Here is a 13,490-nt window from a genome sequence, read left to right as displayed (position 1 = left end):
AGCCAAATAAGGCCCATGAGTTCGACACTATACATGTAGTATGTAAAAACAGCCCACGAGTTCGACATTACAACACTGGACTTAATGAGTCAGTTTCGTCGTGGGCCTCGTTTGCATAGAGTCGAACTCATGCGATGGGCTGTGTATGACTCGTGGGCTGTATGACTCGTGGGCTGTATAACTCGTGGGCCGTATGATTCTGCACGGGATGTATATTGTGGGCTGTATGACACGTGTCGAACTCGTGATGTGCACCCGCAAAGAGCAGGGTGCATAACCCTGTGAAAAATAAAATATTATATACCTCATATATAGATTCCTCTCATCTGATTGGTTTAAAGTGGAGTCATGAAAATAGCTGTGCCCCATTTTTGATCAAAATGACGTCATGATTTACTGTGCCCGGGGCATAGAATCAACTGTGCCCTGTAAATAGGTTTGGAGACAGTCGCAACCCCGTACACATAGATCGCTCATAATTATGTACGCACCAATGATACGACCGCCGCGCTGTCGATCAGCCTAATTTTAAATAGCTTTTAGTCCTTGTTTAATTCAGGTAACCTTTAAACCAATCAGATAAGAAGAATCTATATTTTCGGTATATAAAACAAATAATGACAGCTTGATATTCGGGGTGTAGTTACAATTATGTAGGCCCTCGGTGATGTGAAAACCATAACTACGCCCTCGGCTTCGCTTCGGGCATAGTTATGGTTTCCACATCACCTTGGGCCCATAATTTTAACTGTGCCCCTCATAGCAGTCATTGTTTGTATACTAGTAGGACTATAGTATTATGTAGCTGGACCCACCGAGACATCAGCCAGTGCAGCTGTATATGGGCTATACACCTACATGAAAACAAACAAACAAACAGCCACTGACTGCATCCTCCGAAGCCGATACGAGAAATTCCATGACATATCATATGAAAAGACATTAGGCAACAACAAATGTCAAATCCAAACCAGAAGCACTTTCTGTACAATTCAAAAAATTTTATTGATACATGCAAAACTTATAGAAAATGCTTATTACATACACAGAACGGACGCTTTTATAGATTGTACAGGTACAGGGAACAGACATGTCAGCGAAGAAAGTTTAAACTTCCATAAAGAAGAGGCCATACATTGTAGCAGAAGAGAATCTTTTGCATTGGAAACATATAAATCATTTGTGGATGGATCGGCCACTAGCATTGACTATAGTATGTGTATCATATCAAAATAGAAAACAGCGTACATTGTTTGGACTGGTAACACTTGATCTTTATTAATTGTTTTTGTCTGTTTGTTTGTTTGTTTATCCATTTTGTTGTTGCTCCTGCAGTGCTTGGTTGGGCACATCATTAAAACCATAAAATGCGGCACGTGGGATCCACAGGGAGTCCTAGGCCGAAAGTAATCGTTGTGACGGGAATATACGATTATCTTCTTTGCTATGCAACAAATTTAATGATGCGCATGTGACTGCCATGCACTATTTCGGACTATACTCACTCCATATGAATAAATAGCCCTCAAGCAATTCCATTTTCACCTCGGCCTTCAGCTTCAGTAAAATATCACTGCAACTGGACATTTTTTTTTTTCGGGTGAACATTCTCCAGCGTATAGGCATGTCTCCTTCATTTTTCTTTTTGTTCTTGTCTTATTTCTTCGCTATTTTTTTTTTCTAAAAATTCTCTCGAGGTGGATTTTTCTTGTCATATCAACCATAAGTCAAATACAAAACCACATCTTATATGATAAGTAGAATAAAAAGTGACGAATGTGTGTGGCGATATAACCACACTATTTTGCATGTGAAGGATATTAAGCTCGAAAAAGAGCCAAGAGTCAATGCCCAACAAATGGACAGGCTCAAAAAGACCATTACTCCGAAATACCAATAAGATCTGATGTAAAATGGTTGTAAGTGGCTGCGATAGACATACTGAGTATGTGTAAAATCTAACAAAAGTGTTAACATAATTGTGGTAAAGCAGATGAATTAAATATGCAAGACACAGTGATGAACGTCTGTAGCTACAAAAATGAATAGAATTATCGCCCATCGCTTCGACATTTCAATGCACGAAAATCACTTGTTTTTTTTCCTACGTTTAAATTATTGTTGTGATAATGGTATGGTTTACTTTACTGATACGACATACAGGACATTTCAAGCAGTTAGTAAGCAGCAGCTGGCAATAAGAAATAAATACCCGTTTGCGATAAAAGAATGAGCATGTAATTACAATTTCTTCTCTGGGAAACACACCAACAACAAAATTGCTATTTGAATACAGCGTATTTTTCCCACCTCCGTATATCACCGAACTATCTAAGGCTACATAGGTTAACGTAAAGGAAATGCACGGTTATCGTATCATCAAATTCAGCGTCATAAATTAAATCTGATTACAGTGTGATCACACATAAATTTATAATTTTTCTACATAGCAATTTAAAAAAAGCAACACAATGTTGTATTTCCAACACAAACGACATATCAAGCTTCACAAGAATTCCTGAAAATATGCCTTTAAAAAGTTTATGTACAAATGGCATCGATATCATATTTTTAGTCACTTGCTAGGACACTTTTAAAAAACCTCAGAATCGAGTATCAAACGGAACTGATTCGTTTACACAAACGAAACATTTCTGGGTATATGCTATGCTATATTTCCTTCTAAAAGTTTCTGCTATAAGTTTGTTCACCTTTTCCAAGAAGAGGTGTCCATGGTTAACCAAAATTCAGAAACACAAAGGTCATGTCCGAGAAATCAAACGCAAAATCAAGATCACGTTTAAGAATTTCTGTGAGTAGGCTATTGTACTCTCGACACACTTTACATACTATTACACGCATAGTCTCATTTATTTACAACAAACGAGAATGTCTAGTACATCATCATATCATATACTACAGTCACGCTACATACTTTGCATATCGACGGCATTTTCACCTTTTTATACAGATATGGTACTTTACAATCATTGGTATTCTACACCTACAGTCCTAAACAAAATCAGAAACAAAATAACATAAGTAATCCTGAAACCTCGTATGACTTCATGAAAAAACGACGATCTTATCAACTTCACTTAAAAAGCAAGATTGAACAGAACAGTAGTATCTAAATCGTAAAGAAGCAATAAAAATAGAAAGATATATGATGTTAGGGCATATGAATGTGAGTAGTATTTGATCCCTTCAATTCTATGTCGCCGATAATTTCCTTTTATACCTAAACATGCAGAACACGACGGCCGAATAAAGCCCTATAGGACTCATGGTTACATACAAACGCAAGTGATTCAAGCACTGACGGTATAAAACATCCACGGGTATAACTACTTACGACGCTTAAAAGACATGATATGATGTGTAAAGATTTGAATATTGACCAGAAACTCAACATAACCTCACTCTATATCGATTTTTGGCAAACATTAACGAGTGAAAGATTGACGGACACTGTGTTCCGACTGAAGTGATTGGCACCGATGACATCATTGTGAAAACTTGTTCAGATATGAATAATTATAAACACCTACCTTCAATCAACATCACTACAACATTCTTTAAAAAAAGAGGGACGACCAAACATCACAGTGTACTGAGTTAGAAGTCACATTGCATTTAATATCCTGTCATTTGTGGTGTGCAGTCACGTGAGTTGTATGATCGATATAAATACCGCTGAGACAGTGATTTATCACGTGGGTGTTATCACATGACCAACTTACGTTTTCCCAAGCCACCTCTCTAACTTTCCCCATCCCGACTTATCACGAACTTTCAAATTTACACGTGAAAAGAATGAAGTTCAAATTACAGCATCGTGTCACGATAACCTTCTCTGTACAACGACAATAGAACAATGTGAAACAGTAATTAGTATTATACTATAGTCATTGTATAGCAAGTCTGCATCATATTGATGTAATATTCATTACATCCTAATGTTTCAATGTAATATCATCCAAAATACGGACAAGAATGATTGAAAAAAAAATATACAAAACTGTAAACGCTTTCAGCCAGACAACAGATTTCCCTCTGTTCTTTCATGCGAAATGGCGGATCTCCAATTATCTGAGATAACATAATTACACCAGGCTATCGTACTTTCACTTCGTGCTAACATGAAGTAAAATAAACACGAACACACATTACTATGCAGTCAGCAAGGGATGTGTTTGGGCGCACTGAGCGTGCAGACTACTCCCTCAAATTCTGGAAATCGCATTAGCATATTCAGCTTTCTGGCAAATAATATCTATTTGAAAGAGAGAAAGAGAGAGAGAGAGAGAGATGAGGAAGAAAGACACACGACAGACAGAAAGAAAGAAATGACAAAAACCTCGAATAGAAAAACGTTTGTCTCACTAAAACCTCGCCCATCATGAACGCGCCGTTGACGAATTCCGCCACTCGAAAACGTCACGACATGGACCACAATACCACTAATCACGCAGCATCACTTTAAACATGATACTCCTACACATGAATTCAGCTGCGCGTGCTTAATGCAATAACGCGAAGTGAGAGAGCATTATCGAGAATAAAGTGCGACGCACTGTAAGAAAACGAAATGATCTCAACGAGGTATGCTAGTAGGGAATGGTATGTAAGCAAAGTTTGGCTTTCTTTGAATATTCAGCTCTCTCCACCATGATTGAGTTATTCATGCACAATAACGCTTCCCCTTTTCTTTCCAAATCAGAGCCTTTTACCAGTCTAGTTCAGTACTGATAGTATAATTGTATAGATGCTACTAAATGCACTGATAATCAACGCTCTTCATAAGCCTATTTAATCTGCGTATAAAGATTTTAGTATTCCTTGATGGCATTTGTATTTGTGACGGACCTCCATAATTAATAAGGTCTAACTGTAGTTTGCTTCTTGAAAGCCGATTGATATTTCTCCGATTCTCTGGAGAACGCAAAGAGTTGATCACATCGTGTCGAATGTACAAAACTGTCTACTTCCCAAAGTAGTGTGTCACTTCTATCACCCGTCATGCGGTTGAGATACACGTATTGTATTCTTCTTCTGCTTGAGTGATGACATTTATCCTCATCGAAAGCCAACCTTGAGCACGGCTCCAATGACGGTCCACCTTATTAACAGGAGAAAACCTCGCACTGAAATCAAAATCGGCGAAATTACATCTGGATCTACTACAGATCAGCAGCATCACAATCGAATACCGTCGTATTGACGAGTTTGAATGTTATGAATGCATTTGACACGGCGTTCTGGTTTCTTGGCAGAGACGTCATTTGCTTATCAAATTCTCATACTGTATGTTATGCACAAAAGAAAGCCAAAATGTGACGTTTTATTGTTGTTTAATTTGAATACGACCCTTGCTAAAAGTTGGACAGGGTATCAACGTCAAGTTTCTAGGAAATATACAATAACCATGCTTCCTGCAATGAAACCAAAAGGAGCACACGCCAACACATTTCACTCAGTGAGTATGAGAACCATTGACCGGTAAAAAAAAAAAAAACATGACTCGCTGATACTGACTAAGTCATGACTATTTTTGTTTCAACTTCTTCAAGTTCTGCTTAAAAAAAGGATCATTTTCCTGATCGGGTTTGTACATGTTCGTTTTGTTGCTGTTCTTCTTTTCTTCGTTTTGGATTATACAATGTGAAAGGTCGAAACGGGAATTGCTAGAAATGATGACAGACCTCACTCATTTGGTCTAGAATCTTCAGTCTGCTTAAAAATATTAAGTCCACTTTCATGAATACGAGGCATGTTCAGCACAACGCTGAATTACCATTACTATTACTGATGTTTTCTCTTCTTATTTTACAAATTTACTCTCCGCGTATATGAACAACTTTCTCGTGATCCTCAAGTCTATCCTCTACAGGTGTGCATACTCAGATCAACTCTGGCAATTGATTATCAATAATGAAGGCGAAACTATAGGCCCTACTTAGTTTTCGGATTTTTCCTTTTGCATTTGTCAGTATACTTCTGGGGATTACATATCAGAGGAATGTACACGCATTAATAAATAAGAAATCATACAAATTTGGTCACTCAGGAACAAAAAGAATTTAATGATTGGGTCTTAATTCATAGTGATATTTTGGGTCCTTTTGAATCAATAAAGAAGATTTTTCTGTCAAAACATTTCATTTGTATCCTACGAGTTTTATGTACAATGGCAGGTTTTGTGTGTCAGTGATTTTCTTTGAGGTACTAATATTGAAGATTTATATGCTATACAAGAAGAAAAGTGTTTGAACACTGGCAGGCATAAATGTACAATTGGATACGTTTTAGTACCACGTTTTTGATGACATACAAAGAAAGAGAGAGGGACAGAGAGAGAAAAAAAAGTCACAAACTTTGTGGAACAGAACGTCTGAGAGACCGTCTTTCACATTCACATCATAATCCGGCATTTATGTCATTCCATGATGACTGCAACAGAAAGCTTTCTTTGGCAATATGTAGAATAATGATTTTTGAATTTGTATACAGACAAGCAGCTAATGCTGCATCAAACTTTGCAATATCGTTGCCAAGGCTACAGCGGCTGAGCATGCGCACTCTATATACAGTCCTTTCACAAACCTATTTCACTTTATCAACTACAAGTAGACCTAAAATCTACAGAAAACAAAAATAACCGTAATAGTAAAGTACCAGCACAGTGACTCTATACAAATAAATTGTAAAACGTCAGAAACACTAATCAATCCAACTTTACATCTTGAACGATTTCTTCTTTTTTCCACGAGTGAATGAATGTATAAATAATAGAAAAGTGAGTGTTTCGATTTTTAGGTTACATGCACTGCAGTGCGAGAGTACATGACGATATTACGCAACGCAACAATATTCAAGACGATGAGGGTCACCCCTAGACTTTTTGCGGGAATTCCATCCTCCCGTTCTCGTAGTTGTAGCCTACACTGTAGCCGCCGTTGTGGAACGGAGGGTACCCAGGCGGGAAGTTCGGGTAGGGCCTCCCCGCTGTGTTTGACGCGGACGACGAGTACGACGAATAGTTGGAATTGTGGGATGGATACGATCCGGGTCTCGGCGTTGGCGGCGCCCTATACTGAGCCTTCTGGTCAGGCGGGTTATTTCGCTTGGTGCAACAGCAGCAGCAGACAATACAGAGTATTAGGAGACATAGAAGAATAAGCCCTGATCCTGCTCCAATCGCCACCATGACACCGATACCAAGCGTCTCGACACCCTTCTGGAAAATGTTGCTTGCTGCAAATTGTTCAGAAGAGTGGGTGAAACAAACAAGATGCGACAATGATTAGTAATAATGCCGAAATGCCACCCATATACATGTATTTCTTTAACTTACTTGACTGTCCTTTAACCCTTTCTTTGCCACTGAGTCAAAAGAGCACACATTGCACATCTGTACCAATGGACATTAAATAAACGTAGCACATAGAGGGTTAATGGCTATGCATGCTCATATGACTTGAGAACAACATAATGCTAAGATGTATGATTATATCAATTACAGCGCACATGAGTCAGGAAAAGCCATCCATAAAGTATATAATGCATACGAGTTTTACATTGACATTTTAGGTCAACATTTCAGTGCTTACGTTTTCCCCCTGAAACTTTTCTTTACACATCGTAGCAGGTGAAGTATTTAGTCACGAAGACGACTTAACTTTCTCGAGACCATCATCTCACAACGTCATAGGTATTGTAAGCGACTAAACGTAGCCAGTGACGTAATAAAGAAAGATACATAATGAGAGTCCTTCAGCGCAAAGTACTCAGTGGAGTCCATAAAACGAAACCCTCAAAATTTTGACAGATTTGCTAAATCCATAGTAAGCCTGTTTCAATTTGAACTGGTTTGTTTAAGTTTGGTATAGGTAATACATTGTATCTATGTCCTGGACCTCCTTGGTCCTGGGCCTCAGCAACACACATGGTGAACTGTGGCACTTCGTGGTATGGATATGGCGCAGGTCGTGACTCAGTCTTGGCTTGGAAGGTAGGGGAGGGAGGATGAAGTATACCTAAATGTGAATACAGGCCATTAGTAAACTGGCATGGGATCGTCGCAGCAGTCCTGGGGGTGCTTCAAGAAGAATTGAAGTCAAACTTATAATTCAAGATTGACTAAATATGATATGCCACTGGCTTCCCTGTTCAATTTTAGTAGTCTAATCACCACCCACTTCAAATTATCATTATTTTTTACAGAATAATTCATTTGTTATTTATTTTATCTTGTATTATCAATGGCTACATGGAAAAAAAGTCTCCAAAATCTCAATTTTCATTAGAAAGTTGAGCAACATTAAAGACACACACAGCATACCATAACTTTTAGTCAATCTTAAATTTTAAGATCGACTGGGCTTCTTTGTGAAACAGGCCCCTGGTACACACTTACATTCTTGGCAGAGGCTAGCTTCCTCGTCGCTGTCATCATTGCAGTTGGGCATACCGTTACACGTGAGGTCCTTGTCTATACACATCGTGCTATCTGCACACATGAAACAGTCGGGTGTGCGCTCTGCAACGGACACGGGGGTAAAATGAAACAAAGATGTTTACAGAAGGGGGATGGGTGATACCGCTTCAAATAAGGCTTCAAAATAGGGATGGTGAAAAAAGTCATATTTTCCACGCGGAAGATTGTGAGAAGAAGAAGAAAAAAAGAGATGATGAAGAAGAAAAAGAAAATTTGACAATGATACGAAATCCAAACCAAAGTTGGAAATAATAATCATCATGAAAAACTCGGGAAATAAAGAAGAAGCAGATTCTATATGAAGATACATTTGTACTGTGTGAGAAGTGTGAGAACCCAAAGCATGTAAGGCATCATCGGTGGTCAACGTACAAATATCAGTATCACATGATCACGCACATTCACGTAAGCCTGCATTGAACCTATAACAAGATTTTCCGCCAAATGTTCCCCTTTATCTTGGAGGGGGGGGGGGTGCAATCAACTGAATGGGGTTATACTGTTAACAGCCAGATAGGATAAGCCGAATCATTAGATCACGGTGAATTCATTCGGAGTTACACAACTAAACCTGCCCGCGTTTTGGCTTGCCACATCGTATGGCTTTTGCACTTTTGCAGACGACTCGCGGCTGCCGTCTGCAATCAAAGTTGCCCCTCCGTCATCCCCCGCCATAAAGCCTAGCAACAGATTGTTTGCACTTTTCAGTTGGCCTACAAACACGTATAACAGCAACATCAAGAGTCTGGAGAAAATCAGTGCTTCTGACTGCATGATTTGCTCTACAGCCACTAACTTATTCCTCCTTTCTTTCCTTGTGTAAGTTAATGAGATCACTTCTTTATGTGCGCTGTTATGAATGACCCATGCATCGCAGAGCGTTATAATTCTTTTTCTGAAACATAAACATCCCATGCACCTGTTGGCGTTCCAGACGGTAAATTACATGGTTTTTACAAGTCGGGCGCACTGGCAATATCTAATTCATCCCTTTCAGCGGTTCTAAATACATAAATCGATAAAGATTGACGATTCTGGTTCTGCTCATTGTTACGTGGTTCAAGATTATACACATCTCTGTTTACAGGGCTGTACGGCATGATTAGTTGTGTGCTGAAACATACACGGATCCCTTTGTTTATACATTGTGTTACGAAATCACACTTTCACATAAAATGTTTCATATATTTTCACTAATAATACAATTTACATTAAAAAATCAAACGAATCAGAGTGATCTGTGCGAAAAGTATGTTTTTATTCGTAGAGCAAGAACAAAATCTTCTGGTTTATCATAATCGCAGAAATTATGCAGGAGCACATTATGGCACTAAACGCGAATTAGGTAAATTGCAAAACTGTGGCCTCAACATGCATAGTCGATTATGTCAGCATGTATTAACAAAAATTGATGACCACCATGGACTAGAAATTTACTCCGAACAAAAAGAACTGTCTTTAAATGTGTTCGTAAGGCCACTTTATATGACACACGGTAAATATAAGATTAGAAACCAACTCGGTACAACTGTAAATGCAAAAAAAAAAAAAAAAAATGCAAACAACCTAAATGTAAATATTAACAACAACAACAACAACAACAACAACAACAACAACAACAACAACAAGTCTATAAATACATACCTGCTGGGTTGTAGAAGGCCGTATACGTGAACTTGATACCGTTGTCCGGGCTGTGGTAATCGTCAGTGTAAAATCGGACAGTGACCACGTTGCTAACCGACTGGTAGTCGCTCGGGAACTTGCCCGTGCCGCCACACAGCTTGACCGCGGGTTCCAGGATGTTGCCCTTGATGAGGAAGATGTTGCCCGATTCGTAGATGGAAAGGTAGTCGCCCTCCATTCGACATCGCTTCTCCCGGATGTCATACGACGCAGCGAGGTCGAAGAAATCGAATCTGGATGGACGGTTAAATATCAACACGGTATGTTAAGAATGTATATAGCGATGCTATCGGGCGGATGAATGTTTCGATCGGAAAGCGAGGGGAAGCGAAGCAAACGAGTCGGAAATGATATTTCAGCTCACACATAATCAAACGCTTGTATTTTGACAACGGATATGAAGGACCTCCATTTATGAGTAACAATTGGATAGAAATCAGCTCATGATGAGCACTTTCTTTTCACAATGTGATGTGAGAGATTTTGATTTAAACAATAAAGGACACTCGATGTAAAGCTGACAAGAATTTGTTTGTTATTCCTGTCTTTTGTTTAGTTTTAGATTTCGTTTAGATTTGTATTTTTGTTTTGTTTTGTTTTGTTTTGTTTTGGTCGGGGGACTGAGTTTTAGCTACGCCCCATCTTAAATCTAAAAACAGCTTGTGTACATCACACAAGTCAATTAGACTTTGTCTTGAATATTGTGCGATTTTTGTTTAAAGGATAAAAGGTGGAGAACAGCTGACCCCTACATGCAACAAAGCTATTCCCACGGGAGATAAAAATACAGTCCATACTCAAAATATGATTTCGCCCTTGGTCACACAAAGATACACCGCAGATCATGCGCACTCGTCTATCTCATTAAAAATCCCGTCCTGACATCGCCTATCTAATCCTGACCACACCCATTCTCATCTCGACCACGCCCATGTCATTACATCATGACGCCCATCATGCAGCAACAACCCTTACATGCAAATGATTTGAATGCAGATGACATCATTGTGACAAATACAGACTATGTCCCTCGTACTTTCGTGTTCTGCTCAAAACTACATGTATATGCGTACAGCTTTCCTATCAATATCTACCTCACCTATACTTTTAATCATATCGCATTATGTGATGACGATCGACGTCGAGTTAAATGAAACTTACCTGATATTGATGAATTGTCCCGGCTTTGCGTTCATAGTAAACGTGCAGTCCATACTGTCTGCGTACGGTTCGTGCTCAACCTCGTGATGCGAAGCCACGCGGCCCGCCGTGTCACTCACGTTCTTCGGCATGCATAGCAGAGAGCGAACCCGGTCTTGGATATACGCTGAAATGATATAAAGAAGAACAAGGAAATCGAAATCATTCATAATATTCTTCCTTTGCTTAAGCAACAATTCGAAAATCTAAAATATACTAAAACATCACGAAACATCTGAGAGGGCATGGTGAGAAGCTTTCGTGCGTGAATTTTTCTTCAAAACGCATGCTTTGATAATGAGTGTAATTCCGTTATTCACTACTTGTCTTACAACACAGTCTTATTCTTGCACAATTCATTTTTTTTTTTTTTTTTGCTATTTGATAGCATGTAGGCGGCATATTTCCTATACCACATGAATTCCAACACTGTCTCACAAACCATAGTACATGTAGGCCTGCTCATGGATACACATCAGCAGTGAAAGGTTGTTGCGACCTCTTGAGAAGGAGGCCATCTACGATGAATGGGGACACATGCGGAAGCAATATTTTAGCTGTATCATATGAACATTTAGACTTGATATTTATCATGATAATTACAATGATGATGTCCAAACTCTTAGGCAGAGAAACAAAAAGAAAAACAGTCTCGATCATGCCTGGGCACGAGAATACGACTATTAGACATTACTAATTCCGTTAATCGTGCAATGGGAGGCGCTGTACAGCAAATGAGGAGGAAGCGCCACATGCATCGATGGAAATGGACTCGCGCAGACGATGATTCTGCGCGCCATTTCCGCCGCCAGAAATTCAATCACTTCTTGCTCGATCGTCTTGGCATAATATCATATCCGACAACGGATATGAAACGTGTTTAGTCAGGCTCCTGGCGCTGGTAGTTATTCTTTTAAACTAATAACATTACGCTTTCCCCTTATCCCCACGCATCAGTATTCGTGTTGGGATTCGATGAATTATTCATCACGCGCTGAGTGTTTTCCAAGGTACTTGAGAGTTCAGGTGACAACATGCTATGACAAGTAAGCTGGAACTAGCGAGTCTATATACAGGATTGGAAAACTGTGCCACGATATCTACTCTGAATTCATGTCGCATGTATTTGGGTTGCGTGTGCATTCTCCAGCGGTTCATGTGTCTAATATGTGTGCATTCCCATCTCTCCAAGAGTCGTATCAATGTACATTCATGTTGCTATAATTTCAGCACATCGACTTTCTCACCTTACAATTTCGTCTCATACGCAAGAGTGCCATGATGCACAGTATCTGCAATATTGCTATGTCACAATTTATGACATATTTATGCACTGCAAGAAAATATCGCGTATATTCGCTATATACTTAGTATTCATATCTATTCATATACATTTTGTTTATACTTCAGATCACTGTATTTGACAATAGACGACCACAACATTTCAAACGTGGTGACTAAATATTTATTTCACATCGACTTATAAGTGTACAGTCAAAATACGCAAAGAATTTCGGATTTTCGCAGAAATGTTTCTAAGCTTCTGTAACCGTGTGAGAAAACAGTACAGTTACAAACAGATGGGTCATGGTTCTACATTTAACTTGTGTTATCAGGATGGGTGGCGTTTCGTCATGAATGAGCTTGCATCTGGAAGGGGCTGCGTGTTCATAAAGCCTTTAACCAGACATACTAGATTATTGAAGTAAAATAAAAACTATGATTTTAAATTCAACATCGAGATTTATCCGCAAACCAACTACTAAGAGCTTATAAGAATGATTTGTTTTCGAGATCCCGTGATAATCTTTCACCTTACGGATACAAAGAAAGAAAACGCAGGCCCTATATACCATGCAGCTAAGTGAGCTTCATGAAGTTTCATCTTCCCCGGAATAAAAAGAAAGATGATTTTATTGAAGATTGATGAGATCCTTATATTTTTCTGTATGAAAGATCAAATTACTTAATGATAAAGCCCACTGGACTGACCGAGATATGAAAGAACGTTGAATTAGCATCTAAACATTCACGATGCTCTCCGTGGTACTGTATACTGGAGCTTCGTGTGCCAGTTAGACAAAGGACGGATACTGATGAAGGG

The 13,490-nt window shown here is 39.0% G+C and overlaps 1 protein-coding gene across 1 annotated transcript; it reads right to left on the bottom strand.

Moving 5' to 3' along the window:
* Positions 1–5,260: 5,260 nt before the first annotated feature.
* Positions 5,261–11,508, bottom strand: LOC139715022 (neuropilin and tolloid-like protein 2). The gene is made up of 4 exons (XM_071626656.1): positions 11,348–11,508; positions 10,145–10,419; positions 8,420–8,542; positions 5,261–7,257 (listed from the first exon to the last, which is right to left on the bottom strand). The coding sequence occupies exons 1-4, from the start codon at positions 11,476–11,478 to the stop codon at positions 6,896–6,898; spliced, it is 891 nt and encodes a 296-aa protein (XP_071482757.1). The 5' UTR covers positions 11,479–11,508; the 3' UTR covers positions 5,261–6,895.
* Between the last annotated feature and the right edge of the window lie 1,982 nt (positions 11,509–13,490).

The sequence above is a fragment of the Diadema antillarum genome, unplaced genomic scaffold (assembly GCF_040938485.1).
Source record: "Diadema antillarum isolate AM-2024a unplaced genomic scaffold, OU_Dant_1.0 seq00002644_RagTag, whole genome shotgun sequence".
NCBI lineage: Eukaryota > Metazoa > Echinodermata > Echinoidea > Diadematoida > Diadematidae > Diadema > Diadema antillarum.
Note: the sequence above shows the minus strand (reverse complement) of the source record. Positions and strands in the feature narration are given on the sequence as shown.

Bases quoted from the DNA above. Each gene is read 5' to 3' on its own strand.
- LOC139715022 (XM_071626656.1), bottom strand. From the start codon at position 11,478: ATGCCGAAGAACGTGAGTGACACGGCGGGCCGCGTGGCTTCGCATCAC. The intron at 10,420-11,347 runs GTAAGTTTCATT...CCGTCCATCCAG, and splicing joins GGACAATTCATCAATATCAG to ATTCGATTTCTTCGACCTCG. The intron at 8,543-10,144 runs GTATGTATTTAT...TGTCCGTTGCAG, and splicing joins GGCCTTCTACAACCCAGCAG to AGCGCACACCCGACTGTTTC.